This window comes from Mixophyes fleayi, chromosome 1, assembly GCF_038048845.1.
Source record: "Mixophyes fleayi isolate aMixFle1 chromosome 1, aMixFle1.hap1, whole genome shotgun sequence".
NCBI lineage: Eukaryota > Metazoa > Chordata > Amphibia > Anura > Limnodynastidae > Mixophyes > Mixophyes fleayi.
In genome coordinates, this window is record NC_134402.1 from 142,473,480 (window position 1) to 142,492,003 (window position 18,524).

Sequence of the window (18,524 nt, forward strand, 5' to 3'; positions counted from 1 at the left end):
AGTCAAATCAAGCTACTTCAGGTGTTAAAAAGGTTCTTGTCATGCATTTGGGCCATAGCCCAGGCCTCCTCAGGGGAAGAGCGTTACTACCCGACGCGTGGTTTTGTCCACATGTCACCACCTCATCATTCTTTTCCATCACCTCATCCTTCATTTTCATCGCCACATCTATCCAGATGTCTATCCAGACACAGTGATCTCTCTCAGCGGTCCTGAGTATCACACTCCTCTCACTCTGTCACCCCCGGCAACCACCAACCACTCCCCACTGTCACCCCCGGCAACCACCAACCACTCCCAACTGTCACTTCTCCTTCAAGAAATATATATATATTTTTTTAAAATCTTTATAAACACTTTTAACAATTAACAAATTAAAAACATCTTAGTATACCAAATTTCAGCCCTTTCTGAATTTTTTTTTCCACACACACTAAGAATTTAGTAGGTCAGTGTATAACTCCGCCCAGCAGGTGGCGCTGCAGCTTGGTTTTATTTTTTCCACACACACACAGACAGACTAACACACGCCACTAAGCATTTATATTATAGATAGTAGCCTCTAGAACTCTCTCTGCATTGTATATCAGTTTCTAAGATGCTCTGTACCCTCAGTGATCACTGGTGATTTCCGTATTGTATTAATCACTAGAATTGTCTCTTTATTGTGTAGAGGTTACTAGAACATTCTCTGTCATATTTAGTGGACACCAAAATGCAATTTTTATTGTATATACTGTACTTCACAAAAATGCATGTTCTGTCGTACAGTAGTTACTAGAAGAGGCTCTGCATTGAACATGAATTACATATTAGAAGTTCCCAAGGAGTTCTGGAATAATGTAAAAACATGAACAATGGAAAAAGGTAAGAAAAAGAGTATAATTGGCATTTTCCAACATCAGAATATGTCGTTTATACAGATATTATGTAGAGACGTGTCAACAACAACAAAACTCACCTTGATAGAGACCAGTACCATATATATTCTTCTCTTTCTCTTTCTGACGAAATACTGTAGAAAAACATGTTAAAGTTAAAAGGTGAAGAGTAAATAAACAATAATACCTGCAGTATGCCTAGTATACAGTATAGCCTCATAATTCTCAGTATATGATACATATACACCGATCAGCAACAACTTTAAAACCTCTGACAAGTGAAGTGAATAACAATGATTATCTTGTTACAATGGCACCTGTCAAGGGGTGGGATATATTACACAGCAAATGAACAGTCAGTTCTTGAAGGTGATGTGTTGGAAGTAAGAAAAATGGTCAAGATTAAGGATCTTAATGAAACACTTAATCTGTGGGATCCCGACATTGCCGCTTTATATTAACATTTATCTAGGTCGCACTGTTCAGTGATGTGCAAGTCAACTGCCAGATAGCTGTGTCTTCAGAATTATCGGCTGTCAGCATGATCCAGCCATCGGAAATCTTCAGCTTCACTTTTTAGGTAAGTCTCTTTATATTCAGATCGTTTTTTTTCAAATTAGTTTTTCTTTGTAGGCAACCTGCTTGTCGGGATTGTGGTACTCGGAAAAATGTACCCAACCCGTATTGGGCAGTGTGGGGAGAGGGGTGGTTTGGGGCAGTGTGCAGAGAGAGGTGATATTGGGGCAGTGTGTGGAGAGGGGTGGTATTGAGGCAGTGTGGGGAGAGGGGTGATATTGGGGCAGTGTGGGGAGAGGGGTGGTATTGGAGCAGTGTGGGGAGAGGGGTGATATTGGGGCAGTGTGGGGAGAGGGGTGGTATTGGAGCAGTGTGGGGAGAGGGGTGGTATTGGGGCAGTGTGGGGAGAGGGGTGGTATTGGGGCAGTGTGGGGACAGGAGTGGTATTGGGGCAGTGTGGGGAGAGGGGTGGTATTGTGGCAGTGTGAGGAAAGGGGTGGTATTGGGGCAGTGTGGGGAAAGGGGTGGTATTGGGGCAGTGTGGGGAGAGGGGTGGTGTTAGTGCAGTTTGCAGCAAGAGTGAGGGTGGTATTCTAGAGTGTGGGACTGGTATAGCCGATTTCTGTAATCTTGGAGCAGGGTAACTGTAATGTGAATGGGCTGGATTGTGGGGGAGTGTATTACTGTAATATAAGGGTATGAAAGGGTATTGCTGATTGCTGTATTGTGTAGTTGATATTTATTATAAAGTATATATATATATTAGTGATGTAGCAGAGATGCTAATAACGTGCTAGTTAGGAGAAATAGGCGCACTTTGTAAATATGAATGCTATGCAGATTTAATGTTGGAGCTGGTTAGGGTGTATATTATTTGCTCGGCTTCCCAGGAGATCAATAGTAACTATGCATTTTCCAAACAGGGCCCAACATTCCAGGATCCGGCCAAGCAGCAGCTGAGTTTAAGAAACCAGCAGATGGTATAAACAGGTAGAAAAGGAACTGTTTTGAATGTGGTGGGACTGTCTTGCGTACTAGGGCTAATAAATGTAATACTATCAAAATCGCACAGACCCCGTCCACTTCGAGCACTGCTGTTAACCATTCACAGTGCAGGCTTCCTTATAGTTTCATATGACAGCAATCAGGGCAAAATTTGGTCTCTCAATTTTAAGAGAATGTGAAAAGAGAAATTAATAAAATACATTTGCAATAGAGAAAACTGGTTGTTATAGGAGAATTCAGTAGCTTTTATGCCACTATGTATGACTATTAACATTTATTTATTTAGCACCAGCATATTCCAAAGTGCTTTACAATTGGGAATATAGATACATACATGTGAAACATCTTAAGTTCTGTCATGGTATAGGAACTTTTATATACACATTTGTTCATGTTACAAGTAAATATAGCATAATTAGTGCTGTATGTAGGCCATAGACCTCACTGGGTGCTTTCCATGTAGGCCAACTGGTCGTGATTGGCCATTGGCCTCACTAAGGCATTTTCTTTTTGTTTTGTTTTTTTAAAAAACATTTTTTTCTGCTTTTGACATTTTTTAAGGAAGGGAACCGGAGTTAATTGGGGGTAGGCCCTGTGGTAGAGGGTTGTTTTATAATGTGGGGGTAGTATAGCTGATTGCTGTATGTGCGAGAGGTGCTGGGGTATTGATATAATGTGCTGGGCGGTCACAACAATGTTCAACTTAAAGGGTTATCCACATGCACCTAACAGTGGTACATGCAATGCTGCCAGTGTGATTGAAGGGGAAGAAGTTGGATGATGACCTAACACTGTCTACATCAACAGCTACAACACTTCCATGCTGGATTCTCCCACATCGGGCTACTCCAAAAATACTGCTCCGTTTAACCTTATTTATCATGACATTGAGTGGATATTGGGACAGTTACAGCTGTCACTTTTGTGTGTTTAATTGTTTTTATTACAGTGATCACAATGCCGCTGGAAAAGTACTTTCCTGAAAAGCTGCAACTGGAATGTGCGAAGTTCCATTGCATGCATAGTGATGTGGTTGAGTTTCCAGCACATCCGGGTCAACCAAACAGTTGAAGTAATTTTGCAGAGGCTTTTGAAATGTAGTTTTTTTTTACTTAAATGCAAAACTAGGTGCACTTATGTGCCTAATCTACACTTTGCAAGGAATGCTCAGATGAAATCCTCACATCAGACTGTGCAAACTTGCTCTGCCCTTAAGGTACCAACATCTTGACATGTTAATCCATTTGTTTACCTGTAAAATCAAGTGCATTTGCCCAAAAGTAGGCACATAACATTTGTATTACACTTTTGGAAACTATCCTTTCTGTCTGCTCTACTTAATATCCACCTCCCCAGGGGCACACGGAGGATTTGTCAGGGGGGGTTTCCTCCGCCCCCGGAAAAAATAAATAAATCTAGAGACCGCCGCGGACGCTTCTTAGACAGCGCCGCGGCTGCTGTATACTACAGTAGGGCACTTGTAGGGCACTTTTTAGCGGAGGGGGGGGGGTTTCTGGAGACCCAGAAACCCCCCCTGCATGCGCCACTGCTCCCTCCTATCATGGCAAACTGCTGCAGAAGAGAAATCACATCACCTATTTGGCTTTTTGGTCAAAACCACCCATGAGGAATTTGCCAACCAGCAGCAGCAGTTTGTAGTGAGGTGGGAGAATGGATATGGCACCAAGACCTGGGATGAGTTAACAGACTTAGGGGTATATTTACTAAAATGCGGGTTTAAAAAATGGAGATGTTGGCTATAGCAACCAATCAGATTATAGCTATCATTTATTCAGTACATTATACAAAATGACAGGTAGAATCTGTTTGGTTGCTATAGGCAACATCTCCATTTTTATAAACCCGCAGTTTAGTAACTATATCCCCTGGACTGTAAACCAGATTTGTATGTGTCAGTTTGGCTGCATTGACAGACACAACAGTCTAACAGACAGCCCCAAAGGACTGTACATACAGGGGTAAACCCCTCTTCTCTTCACTAACCCCCCAATAAACTACCCACACATCTGAGTCTAGCCAGCCCCCGCTCCGATTAGTTTGTATAAGTCATATGTGTGGATTTGCATGGCATATCTCGTAACACTAAGCAATCACAATTTTACTGGCACAATTTACATTGAGACTTTTAGCACTATATATAAAGGTGGTTGCCTGCGGTGATGTGTGTAGTGTACTGAAAGCTCAGAAGGGAGAGTTTTGGATAATATGATTAAAGAGAAGACTGTCCACATTTTCAGGGAAGAAAGATAGTTATTTTCCTATCAGGAACTTTTGCAAAATGTACTTTTTACTGTAGGAATGATGTACCAGCCTTATTAGAGTCAGATGACCAGAAAACATTCACACTACATACAGCCTGTTAATTTGTAAGTGATTTATGAAAGCTTAAGTCCATATGACTATACACAATGTGTTATTTGAATACCATACTGAATTAGTGAGCATGTGGGAATAAGTACAGCTCCAGCAATTGTAAACCTAATAGAAGGGATTATATTTGTTCGCTTATTCTCAGTCTGCACGCCAGGTCAAGAAAGCCTGAAAATTGGAATGGAATAGCTTGAGTTGTATATGAATACAAATCCCTCCCTGTCCACTTATTTGGCAAAGCCTCGTTGCGCCTTTATGGAGAGAGAGAGAGAGGGAGAGAGGGAAAGAGGGAGAGAGAGAGAGGGAGAGAGAGAGGCAGAGAGGGAGGGAGAGAGAGGGAGAGAGAGAGAGAGAGAGTAATACTGAATAATACATGTTCGTTCAGCACAAGGGAAAGTGAATTTACGTATAAATTATGCATCGCTTTTGAGTTTTTTTACATTTAAAGTAATTCTTATTGTTTCTTCTAGTTAAAAAAAACAGCATTTCCGCATGACAGAAAAGTCAGCGAATATTTAAATGGTGACATAATGTAAGCACACTGTTTCTAACATGTTTGTTATAATGCAGCATGAATGAATGAATTATACTTGAACTGTAATATTGAAGGTTATGAGAGTTGACATGTACAAACATCTGCTGGGGTGGAATACAGTCATTTGAATATGCACATTTGGAAAGTAAAAGCATGATTAAAATCAATCTAAATATAAAACATATACGAGTTTACACTACCAGCATATCCTATTAATTTTAGTAAAACACAAATGCTGATTAGCAGACTAGATAAACCCACCATGGATACAAGGTACATGATGCCTGAAAAAATTAAGGTGTGTTAATTAATTAATTAATTATTTATTTAATTAATGTGGTTTTTAGAATGAATGTTCACTGTTCCACTGGCAATGGTTGTCAATATGGAGGAAGAAAGGTAGTAAACAAGGTGGGACACTAGAGCATAAGGTCTACTAGACCAAAGCTTGGGGAATTTTCTTCTGAGAATGCAGTGTACTTGTCGGAGAATGTAACTTGCCTCAGGGTATAGTAGAGGTGTGATCAAAGTATGTTTTTCCCCTAAGGGACCTTTGGTATCTGTTCTATGTTGTATGTATATTAATTAAAACCCAAAGCTTGTTTGCCGCTCCTGAGCTGCCTCTTGATTAATTATAATACCTTTGGCTGATATCAAGCAAAAAATGGAAATGCCCCACCTCTTACATTTACATAGTAGTAACACATACAGCACCTTATGTGCACGTGTGTGATAGGAGGAACGTTTCCTCTTCACTTTAACGTGTTACTACTGCAGCAATTCAGTACTGAATGCAGATTTAATTTCCTTGCCAACCTAGTTAACCAATCTTAATGTAAAAAGGGTCATTTGAACATTACAATATATATTGAAAAATAAGAGAACATATTAATAACATCAAAGTCAATATAAACATAAGCTACATCTTGAACATAATATAAAATACCTTCATGACCTGCACCCAGACAAATACAGCAGAGTAACAGTCAGAGTATAATTCCACCTATAAAGCGTGATATGTTGCTGTATCAACAGACAGTACGGTGTCTGTGTGTTCTATCATCATTATATACAGAACACTGCATTGGCATATTAAAATAAATACATTTTAAATGACATTTGTTTTAACTTTCAATTTTGTAAAAAAAAAATACACATCAAAACTTAGTTTGCAGTAAAATGTGTGACAGTCCTATCATAACAAAACACAAATCTGTCAACAGGGACAGCTAGTAGAATCTTCTACTGATGAGCGAAAATCCCATGGTTACGTTTACCACACTATATGGCGAGCAAAATTGCATAAAATCAGCAATTTCATGTTACCACAGTTTAAACCATTTAATTAGCGGTTGCGCGGTTTATGGGCATTTTAAGGGTATGGGGATTATTTATTGGCAGTATGTTAGTATCTTTTTTTGTTGCAAGTTTCTTTTTTATTTCTTTTTTGTCAGGGAAGTTTATTTTCAGTAAAAGGTATATGCATGGTTTAGATCTTATGGGGGCATTTATTTACTTGCACATTTAAATTTTTCAGTGTTATGTTATCATGTATATATTCATTTTTATATTTATTTTTATCTTTATTATTATTTTTATTTCTATTTATTTTCATTTGTATGCACATCTAAGTCCTTTTTATTTGTTTATTTAATTATATTCTCATTTTTATTTTTATTTACATTTTTATCTTTATTTAGATTTTTTCATTATTGATATTTGCATTCCCATTTTCTACTTTTGTATTTTTCATATTTTATTTTTCAATATATTTTTTTCATGTTTATTTATTATTATTATTTATTATTTTTCATTTGCAAATGTCTATACATTCACCTACTTATTTATATATTTATACTTTGTGTTTGCACAGACTTATGTTATTTTTCTCACTCCCATTCAGAACGTCATGGGATCAATATATTGCTGGGTTGTATGTGTTCACTGAATCACCAGCTGTATTGTATATTAAGTAATTGATTAACTGATGAAACACTTATCTACTATATAAAAGCCTAGTGGCGTGTGTCTGTGTGTAAAAAAAACAAAACAAGCTGCAGCGCCACCTGCTGGGCGAAGTTATACACTGACCTACTAAATTCTTAGTGTGTGTGGAAAAAAAAACCTCAGAAAGGTCTAAAATTAGCTGCAGCGCCACCTGCTGGGTGGAGTTATACACTGACCTACTAAATTCTTAGTGTGTGTGGAAAAAAAACTCAGAAAAGGCTGAAATTTGGTATACTAAGATGTTTTTAATTTGTTAATTGTTAAAAGTGTTTATAAAGATTTTAAAAAAATATATATATATTTCTTGAAGGAGAAGTGACAGTTGGGAGTGGTTGGTGGTTGCCGGGGGTGACAGTGGGGAGTGGTTGCTGGGGGTGACAGAGCGAGAGGAGTGTGATACTCAGGATTGCTGAGAGAGATCCCTGTGTCTGGATAGACATCTGGATAGATGTGGCGATAAAGTTGAAGGATGAGGTGATGGAGAAAAATGATGAGGTGGAGACATGTGGACAAAACCACGTTAAAAAAGTAACGCTCTTCCCCTGAGGAGGCCTGGCCTAGCCACAAATGCATGACAAGAACCTTTTTAACACCTTAAGTAGCTTGATTTGACTAGAATGCATGAGTATCATGCACGGGTTAACTTGTGTGTATATAAGGCTGGTATTGGCCTGGAGTTACTATTTTATTTTTCTCTCTGATGAAATTATTCTGTAATGAAACACGTTAGGGGGATTTCGATGTTGATTATCAGGATTTTTATCATTATTTTTATTTACCAATGCTATCCACATCATGTGAAGTTTTACGGGTTGTGTCATATCAGCGATTATTACATCCTCTTGGAATTATACCTTTCCTGGACTATCAAAGGAGAGTTAAGATTACTTCCGGCATATGGATTTTTGGAAAGCCGGCGATGCTGTCATAATGCTCAAAATCTAATCACTCACTCCCACTGCTCTTGTGACACACACTGCGGCGGCAGCAGGGTCAGAAGATCTCGGCTGTTGTTTCGATCCAAAAATATGTGAGCTGTATAGGCACCTGCTCTATGCTATATTTTCTACAGCTAAGGAGTGCCAAGCTACTAAACATACAGAGCCATCACGATAGTATCGTTTGATAATGTATTTAATGGATGGTGGTAAAACCTTGCCAGAGTCTATTGAGTTTTATTATGTGCTTATACATTTATTCTGGGCTGTGTTTCTCTGAATAACAGACTTGGCTGATACTTTCAACAGCCATATACATCATTTAAGTTATCTGCATCTATACCAATTACAATCTTTTGGATGTTTTAGTGGGTCCGCCTAGGGGATTATTTTATATGGGTGGAGTTTTTTCACCATTTTTTCATTGGCCAACTTTTCTTGCTACTTTTTGTGACAGCTGCCTATATGGACTTGGTATTGTAGCGATAAGAGGGGTTGTGTGGACTTACTTATTTTAACCACATTGCACTGTGCTACCATAATTTCCCATTATTGGTGTTTATCCTCTAGATTGTGTTGATTATATATGTGTTTTAGCTGATATATTTTTGGTATATCAACATCTATTTTTACTATGTTATTGTTAGACAATATGTTATTATGGTAATTAATAAATATTTATTACTATAAATAAATATTTGTTTAGGTGATTCGTGACCATTTCTTAGGATCCAATATATTTTGCATTACTTTATTTCATGATTAGTCTTTGGGGTTTCTAGCGCTGCAACACAATTTTTTTTGTAAAGTGAAACAATCCATAGCAATAAATCAGATTTCTGCTTTTATTTCACTAGATCAAATAAAGTAAAACTCTGTGTGCTTAATTTTGTGGCAATGTCTATAGATTTTGTGAGCATCTTATCAGAGGTTAATTCTTAAATTGAGTTCTTAATGACATGATTACGTAGCTCTATGGCATCCTGTTTGGTAATTGGCAAGATAATCATAACTTTTACTACTGGGACTGCTAGCTTGAAGGAGCAGGTGATAACCACATTTATTACTGGAGAGCCTGTTACATTTACTCAAAACTTTAGACTCACTGCTGCTATCAGTCACAGGTCACGCTGGATGCTTGAGTTATATCCCTTGCACCTACCAAAATAAATGTCTGTAATGATGTAATTTGTAAAGAGCCTTATGGACCACTTTCCACTTACCAACTAAAATCTGCCGTAAAACCAAAGACCAAAACTTACTGGTGACCATTTTTCCTGCTACACATTACCACTGCAGACGCCAGTGACATCAACATGAGAACTGTTCCGAATTGCTGTCCCTGACCGAAACCCTTAGAGCTACTCTTTGATTGGGTAGGAAGGCATAATATTTAGTAAGTCTCCCAGCACGTATATATATATAGAGTGTTGGTTATCACAGGCCATTACATAAAGTGTTAAGTGGGTAATACATACAGACAGAGAGGTAAGAGAACCCTGCTCGCAACCTTACAATATATGGGACAATGGGAGTTTGAAACACAAGGGCATGTGCCACATCATATTGCACACTGGACCAGCTACAATGCAAAGGTAAAAGTACTGAGTGGGCTGTGTGTTTTGCAATGTTGGTCAGAGGGTTGTTGTCTTGTGCTAGCTGTGTAGAGGATGGTAATAGGGGAGATTAAGATGGTGGTTGAGGAATATCATGAGCTTGTCTGAAGAGATGGGTTTTCAGAGAATGCTTGAAGGTTTGGAGACTAAAGGAAAGTCTTAATGTGCGAGGGATGGAATTCCACAAAGTGGGTGCAGCCCGAAAAAAGTCCTGTAACCGAGAATGGGAGGATGTGATGAGAGTGGAAGAGAGAAGCAGATCTTGTGCAGAATGGAGGTTTCGAGTAGGGAGATATTTTGAGACAAGTGAGGAAATGTATGTCGGTGCAATTTTGTCAACGGCCTTGTATGTTAGTAGAAGAATTTTATATTGGTTCGTTGAAATACAGGCAACCAATGTAGAGACTGACAGAGTGGCTCAGCAGAGGAAGAACGGTTTGCAAGGAAAATCAATCTAGCCGCTGCGTGCATAATAGATTATAGGGGTTCAAGTCTGACTTTGGGAAGACCAGTAAGGAGGGAATTGCAATAGTCGATGTGGGAGATGATGAGTGCATGAATTAAGGTTTTTGCGGTCTCTTGTGTGAGATATGTGCGTATTCTGGAAATGTTCTTTAGATGTCGAATCCAATTAAGTTTATACCACTTAAAGGTTTATAATCAAAAGTTTTATTAACTGTCATACTAGTTATGTGATCTATATGTTAATTTGCAGATGTAATATCCAATATATTGGAAGAACCACAAGACCCTATAAAGGAGACTGATGAAACATAGGAGAAATATTCTCAATAAACTACAAATGCATAGTGTTCCGGAACATTTTTAATCCGTTCATAATGGTGACCCTAGCTCCTTTCCAATTATAGGTATAGAACATGTTAAGTAAACACAGAGTGGGAAAGACTGAATTAAAAAGTTATATATACAGGAAGCTTATTGGATCTATCAAATGGGGACTTTGTGTCCAGATGGACTAAACGAAAATATAGATCTAAATGGAATAACATGATCTCCTGTTGATTAAAATTGAACCTTATTTAAAACAATTAGAAAAAGTAGAAAAGTACAAGAAATAGCATATATAAAACAATGAGATCTATATATAAAATCTGTATTTTGTGGAATCATTAAATCATATAAATCTTAGTACTACGCATCTTGTTCTGATTATGGAAATGTTTATTACTATGTTTAGGCAGTATGGTTTGCATACTATGAATCTCTAACTTTAGGACATCTATTTATTCATGTATAGACTCTTGGGGCAGATTCAATTCTCCCAGTTGTTCCGAAAAACAAATGCCGCTGGGGACTTTTCAGAAAATGTCATCTGATTTTAGAGCTGCGAGATCCACAGAGATTTTACCGTAGTAACGGTAATTATGCACACTTGCGTTGTTTTTTCGGAAAACCTCAGGGAATTGAATTTGCCCCTTAATATATTTATAACAAATGCAGTCCCTAAACAGTCTATTTAAATATACATATTTGTAGTTATATATTACCATCTGACCCCTCTTTTGCTCCTTAAATTGAAATGAGTATTGTGCTGTTTCATTATGATCTGCCCCGGTCACGTGACTACTATTGTTATGTCACCATCCAAGTGACCAATAATGAATCCTCACTCTATCTGTTTATGGATCCCCATAGTAACCAACTTGCAAACGGAACACCATGGACACACTTTTATATACACACGAATGCGAGGGACAGTAAAGTCTATCAAGACCCTGTATATTGTTTTGAGAATCTCTAAACATAGCCTGATAAGCTAAATATTTAGACTTAAATTCAGGTCACTGTAGATTATGCTTAACCACGAATATGTTATAACTCTGACTTCTAAACATTATATATTTTATACGTATGTGTCTTTCTTTCTTTGAATATGTTTTTTTTATATTGTTGGCTAGGACTGTCTCCTTTGAATATTGTAACCATTGTATGTAATTTATAGTAATTAGACAGAAAGCTTGTATACACCATATCTGAAATACTTCCTGTAACACAGAAGATGGAGCTTAATGTGCTTATATGAATGGAGCAATCATCTTTATTCAACTGAACCCTTTGATAAAGTCGCTAATCAAGTGACACAACTTGCCAGGACATTGACACTAATAGTGGTTTTATGGGGGGTATTCAATTGTTTCTTTTAACGCGCTAAAACAAAAAAAAACGAGCGCTCTAAAAATATTACCGTTAATACGGTAATTACTCGCTAAATTTCATCTCGCAGCTCCCTGAGCAGCGAGCTGAAATTCAGCCCGCTGGCAGCGAGTAAGTACCGTATTAACTGTTTACGCGCGCAAAATTACCGTATAATATGAAGTTTTTTTCGAGCGCTCGTTTTTTTTTGTTTTAGCGCGTTAAAAGAAACAATTGAATACCCCCCTATGAATTTAAAAACTCAATTAAAGTGGATCTGAACTCCATAACAACCTATTCATTAACAGCTTATTACTACAGACACTGTGGGACAGACATTGAATTTTTCAAAACTGTACCATTGAGAATCCGGAGGAGGACTCGCATCTCATGCAGCCATACACTTGCTAAAGCTTGGCTCCGGTAAAAACAATTTTTTGTTTTATTAATTTATCTCCAGCTGATACAATTCCTGAAAGTTTGGGACTATACCTTCTGGAGGATACACATAATATTGGGACTTTTATGTTCCTTCATTTGCTGTCTACCAATCCGATTATTTTGGAAATATCTGCTGTATATTTATATACCTCCTGGAGTCCACAACTATTTGGAAATTTATTAGAGAAGGTAATTTATATTAACAAAATCTTTCTATTAACACTGTAGGGTATTTCTTGCTTTGTTTTGTTAATATATAGATCGGCGGTTCCCAAACTGTGCGCCGCGGCTCCCAGGGGTGCCGCGGCGCTGTCTCAGGGGTGCCGCGGGCCAGCCATAAAAAAATCAAACAGAAACACTTACCAATCCGCGCGGCGCCGGGACCCAGCATCCTCCTCTCTCACGCAGCTGTCATATCAGTGACAGCTGCTGCGTGAGAGAGGAGGATGCTGGGTCCCGGCGCCGCGCGGATTGGTAAGTGTTTCTGTTTGATTTTTTTATAGCTGGCGCACGGCAGAGGGGTCAAAGTGAGAGAGTGCAGAGGAGCGTGACAGGAGGGGACAGAGCAGAGTGACAGCGTGACAGGAGGGGACAGATGAGAGTGACAGCGTGACAGGAGGAGACAGAGCAGAGTGACAGCGTGACAGGAGGGGACAGAGCAGAGTGACAGCATGACAGGAGGGGACAGAGCAGTGTGACAGCGTGACAGGAGGGGACAGAGCAGAGTGACAGCGTGACAGAAGGGGACAGAGGAGAGTGACAGCGTGACAGGAGGGGACAGAGCAGAGTGACAGCGTGACAGGAGGGGACAGAGGAGAGTGACAGCGTGACAGGAGGGGACAGAGCAGAGTGACAGGAGGGGACAGAGCAGAGTGACAGCGTGACAGGAGGGGACAGAGCAGAGTGACAGCGTGACAGGAGGGGACAGAGGAAAGTGACAGCGTGACAGGAGGGGGACAGAGGAGAGTGACAGGAGGGGGACAGAGGAGAGTGACAGCGTGACAGGAGGGGGACAGAGGAGGGGGACAGGGGGACAGAGGAGAGTGACAGGAGGGGGACAGAGGAGAGGGACAGAGGAGAGGGACAGCGTGGTAGAGGAGCTGGGACAGAGGGCAGAGAAGCTGGGACAGAGGGCAGAGGAGCTGGGACAGCGTGACAGAGGGCAGAGGAGGGGGAAAGCGTGACAGAGGGCAGAGGAGGGGGACAGCGTGAGAGGGCAGAGGAGGGGGACAGCGTGACAGGAGGGGGACAGAGGAGAGTGACAGGAGGGGGACAGAGGAGAGAGACAGCGTGGCAGAGGAGCTGTGACAGAGGGCAGAGGAGCTGGGACAGAGGGCAGAGGAGCTGGGACAGCGTGAGAGGGGCAGTGGAGGGGGACAGCGTGACAGGAGGGAGACAGCGTGACAGAGGGCAGAGGAGGGGGGACAGCGTGACAGAGGGCAGAGGAGGGGGACAGCGTGACAGAGGGCAGAGGGGGGGGACAGAGGGCAGAGGGGGCAGCGTGAGAGAGGGCAGAGTGTCTGGATGCAGAGGGGGCATTTTTGCATACAACTAAATAAGCATTTCTGTCCTGACCTAAATACTTATTACAATTTTTTGACCCAGCTACTTCTAAAACAGGACTGCTCGATAATTATTTTGGAGGGATGCCTTAAAAAAATTATGGAGACTCTAAGGGTGCCGCGAACTGCAAAAGTTTGGGAACCACTGATATAGATTATATGCAGTGGTCGAAGTGGGGGTGTATACTCTGCTATGCCATACCGACACTTCATTATAAATTATCAAATTTCATTCACTTACATTTCCATTGCATTTTTCATACCGTCACTTCTGAATTTCCTCTTCGACCACTGATTATATGTGTTTTACTAATAAATCTAGATTATATGTATTTATCGCAGTCATGAGTGATTTTTACTGAATCTAAGCATTTTATATATATAGTCTATAATAATGAGCCCTTTATTGTTTCTTGGTATTAACATTAATAGAGGTGATCAAAATTTGATACAGGGCAGTACGTTGAAATGAATTTAAATTTTTGCACGTGCGAAAAACTAGCAAGATGCGCCACAAAGAAAATGCAGAATAATTGGTGCACATCTCTATATGAGAAATGCTTTTTTCCCTGGAAGAAGCCCCCGATGCATTTTGCACGACTATCAGAATCCAGCACTGAAATTAGATATGTGAGAAACATAATTTAATGATTTTCAGGCACATGTCTACTTTCAAACAAGTGGCTTCCATTAAATATGTTGTTTCCAAACATACATGTTTTTTTGATATAACATGATACCTGTGAGCTTTACTCTTTAAGATACAGTAACCTAACCTTACCAGTTATGGAACATCATTGTGGAAATATTTACAGGGCCTGGTGAAAGTACTTAGCGCAGAAAGAACAAAAAGCTGTCCAGACTGGGATACAATAAACACGCAGGCTAAAACAGTAATTACTGTACTGGTGGAAGATGGTCAATTAAAGAGAAGAAACCATAGCAAAATGCACATGGAAAGTACTGCAGACAGGGCATGAACAATTACATTTAATTAATAAACTATGCCTGCTACCCAATTTATATAGCATGAGAATGTTAACGCATTAGGAAATATATGAGTAGATGAACAATATTCAACAAATTTCTGTGGTATTGGAGAGGACCTTTAAATAGCCATATAGCAACTTTACTCCTGAGCAGCCTTCCTGAATCATGCTGAGCTTTAATTTATGCAACTGAAGACAGACCATAATAAGAGATCAATTTGGAATTTGTCATAGACAAATTAATTGACCAATAAAACTGTAGAAAGGGAATCAGAGCAGGAGAAGTGATACAGCAGAAAAAGCTGAATGCAGAATTTGATGAGAAGACTGCTCAGAAATATGAGTAACACAGGAAAATGACAATTACAGCATAGGAATCTTCAAGATTGTTGAAAATAAAAGTCCAACAGATACTCAGTGGGCTAGGAGTTTTAAACTTACTCAAGAAAGGTGCTCATCAAAGTCGTGTATCAAACAAGGGGCAATGAGCCATATGACCAGTGACAAAAGTTTTCTTCAACTGAATAGACTGTGACACAAATGAGGAATTTGTTATGGCTATATGAGCTGTGTCACAAGTTCTGTACAAACAAGCCAGAGTTTCTGAAAGCTGTACTGTATGTTCTAGATTCCGAGGGAAGTTATCAGTAAAATGGTTAGCTAGTTGGTGCAGTCTTGTAGGTTTTACTTTGGTGCCAACCAATATAGTACAAACAAGCCAGATTCTCTGAAAGATGTTCTGTACGTTTTGGTCTTGTTTCACTCTAAGCCCCACTCGCTCCTCTTGTTTCAGCTGTGCCCTCTTCCACTTAGAATGTACGCTGTCTAATGAGCAGGGTGCTCCATACCCTTTGTTTTCATGTCTGCATTTATTGTGTCTGCCTTTATGTCTGCTTTATGTATTAACTTGTTTTATGTATGTCCTGTTTTCCCTACTGTACGGCGCTGCGGAGCACTTACAAACCTACGATAATAATAATAGTACTTTGACTTGTAAGCTTTTCACCTCCATTTGTTGTTTTATCTTTCATAAGTGCGCTTGTCTTTCTCTTTTCCTCCTCAGCTTGTCCTGCAGTTGATTGACTATTTTTTTGGATGTGTCTTTCACAAGCCTGATGTGTATGTTAAATATTGCTATCAGTGATCCTCCAAATAAATTATTTACTGCTCCAGTTCCTAAAGGGCTGCTATGGCTTCTGCTTCTATTATGTTTACTGCTATGAGCACTTCTTGAAGTCTTGCAGCATTTTTTCTTTTCTAGATTTGCAGTATCTTGTTCTGGATTTCTTTCACTACACAATGGGACTCTTTTTGTATTGCTTGAACCAATTCATTTTCCAGTTGCACATCAAACTCCTGTGAGTAGTAGAGGTTACATTTATATTTCTCCAAGGTTTCAACATGGTGTTTTGAAAGTATTTTCTCTATGCACAAACTCTTGATCATAACTAGCTTTTCCATCTCCCTTGCTTTATTGTAGTGTACTCTTTTTCCAACTTCTTTTTTTGCCATTTTACTACATTTGATAAAACGCTTGGATTAACTTATCTGGGCTCCCATCAAATTGATGTGGAATGACTTTCTGAAAGCGCTGTGACATCCCATCCATATCCAGCTGCATTAATTCTGCTTAATTCATTTGAAGAACAGCACATCCTGCTCGAAATGCAATCTCTAAACCCTCAGACAAAAATCTATCAAATAGTTTTGAGGCAATTGCTAGTTGGAAACCTGTATGAAAAATAGTCAGGATCCTGGACAATGCATACAGAGAGGTATGAAGACGCATGAGCTTGAAAATGCACAAAGAAGTCTGGCAGGTGCTCCTGATTTATATATTCAGACTGACACATACACAGGACCAGCTCAGCCATGCTGGGTTTAGAAAGTTTGCAAATAAAGTTTACAAATACACAAAAAGCATCTTCTTCTGGCATCTTCACAAAAGCAGACCTACAATTAAAAATACTTTTTTGGCAGTACCCTACTCGCAATTCACTAAAAATATGCCTTAATGCCATTGAACAAAATATATTGCCATATGCTATCTTTCTATTTAAAAAAAATATTCTCTTTGTGTTCTGCCAATGCCCCTTCTGATCAGTTTTTCACATGGTGAGACCATTTTTATTTCATAACTGCTTTTTCATTGGCATGTTTTGAGCATTGCATAACAGTAGTTATTTGTTTTATGTTTTCTAATGTATTCTTTTGTTATTGCAAGAAGTGAGCAAATAAACTTGCAGTTACACTATTAGTTTTAAGTACATTATCATAATTTTTACAATTATACAGTGTAATGTCATAAACAAACATGTACCTTATAATCAAGAAGGGGGTATAGATAAAAGTGGGAAGGAATGCGGTATGCCCTATGTAACAAGCAAGCATTAATTGGGAAGTTTATAGGATGGGCATGAGATTTGGGGAATCACCTGTACTGGAACCTATTGTCTCTTAGGCTGGGTACACATACTACAGTGTCTTCAGATGATAATCGGGCCAATCAGATGGTAAACAACTTGTCGGCCCTATATCACATTAGTGTGTACTCTGCAACAATGAACGCTCCAAAGCCCATCGTATCGTTAAATGAGATTTTTAAACTGGAATAAAAGTCTTGTTCCACGATGGAAGGATGTCATTCCAATTCTGCAGTGTATATGCACTCACCACCGCAGTGTACATAGATCTCTATGTGGTGTGTTGAGTAAGGATATTTTCAGCCGATGGTTATGACAGATGAAGAGCACAGATCTGTTAATCATGTAAAACTTGAATAGTGTGTACACAGGAATCTGCATGCATTCTTATTTTTTTCAGTTGCTGGTAAAATTGCTAAAAATATTGCATAGTTAGAATTTTACTATAGTGTGTACCCAGCCTTAGTAAATAATATGTCTTAATATGTATGAACATGTGAATAAGATTCTTTAATATTGCCGTAGTATAAGCGCCTTAATTAGGGTTGTTTGTGGTCAATAGTCATGGATGAGCTAGTTGGATTCAAGGTCATAGGTGCACCAAAATAAGTTTAAATTAGATTCCTTACATTCCAGCCAGCTGAGCAAGGTGGACATAAATTCTGTATATCTGTCTTGAGTATGAGATTTTCCATAGTCATGTAAAAAATGTATCCTCTAATAGATCATGGTTTCTCAGATTTCCAGTCTACATGCATCACTGCCTTTGCAGCATTATTTAAATGTTTCAAACATGATTTTTTTGCAAACCGAGACTGAGATTTCAGGATACAGTATAAGACAAAAATCTGTACTTCACCACGCACAATTTTGGATTAACTCTGAAAAATCAAAACAGGATTACATGAGTATATTCCCGCTAAATGTATATTTGGATCCCCATAGCAATATTGCACCTCCATACACTTAAAGAGATTTTGGTGATTATACTAGAGCATCTATACCATTTAGATTTGATTCAAAATGACATTTCAATAATAGAAAGGCATGATGAACATGTGTTTGA

At 39.1% G+C, this 18,524-nt stretch overlaps 1 protein-coding gene and 1 pseudogene across 5 annotated transcripts in view; both read right to left on the reverse strand.

The window, feature by feature from the left end:
• The window catches only part of BANK1 (B cell scaffold protein with ankyrin repeats 1), a 348,964-nt gene that overhangs the window by 38,941 nt on the left and 291,499 nt on the right, over window positions 1-18,524 (reverse strand). For all 5 annotated transcript variants that reach the window (XM_075201122.1, XM_075201104.1, XM_075201133.1 and 2 more), the window contains one exon: window positions 962-1,015. In XM_075201122.1, the coding sequence (XP_075057223.1) occupies window positions 962-1,015 (54 nt within the window). The remainder of the gene's footprint in view (window positions 1-961; window positions 1,016-18,524) is intronic.
• Window positions 16,552-17,206, reverse strand: LOC142104411 (ecotropic viral integration site 5 protein homolog pseudogene; annotated as a pseudogene).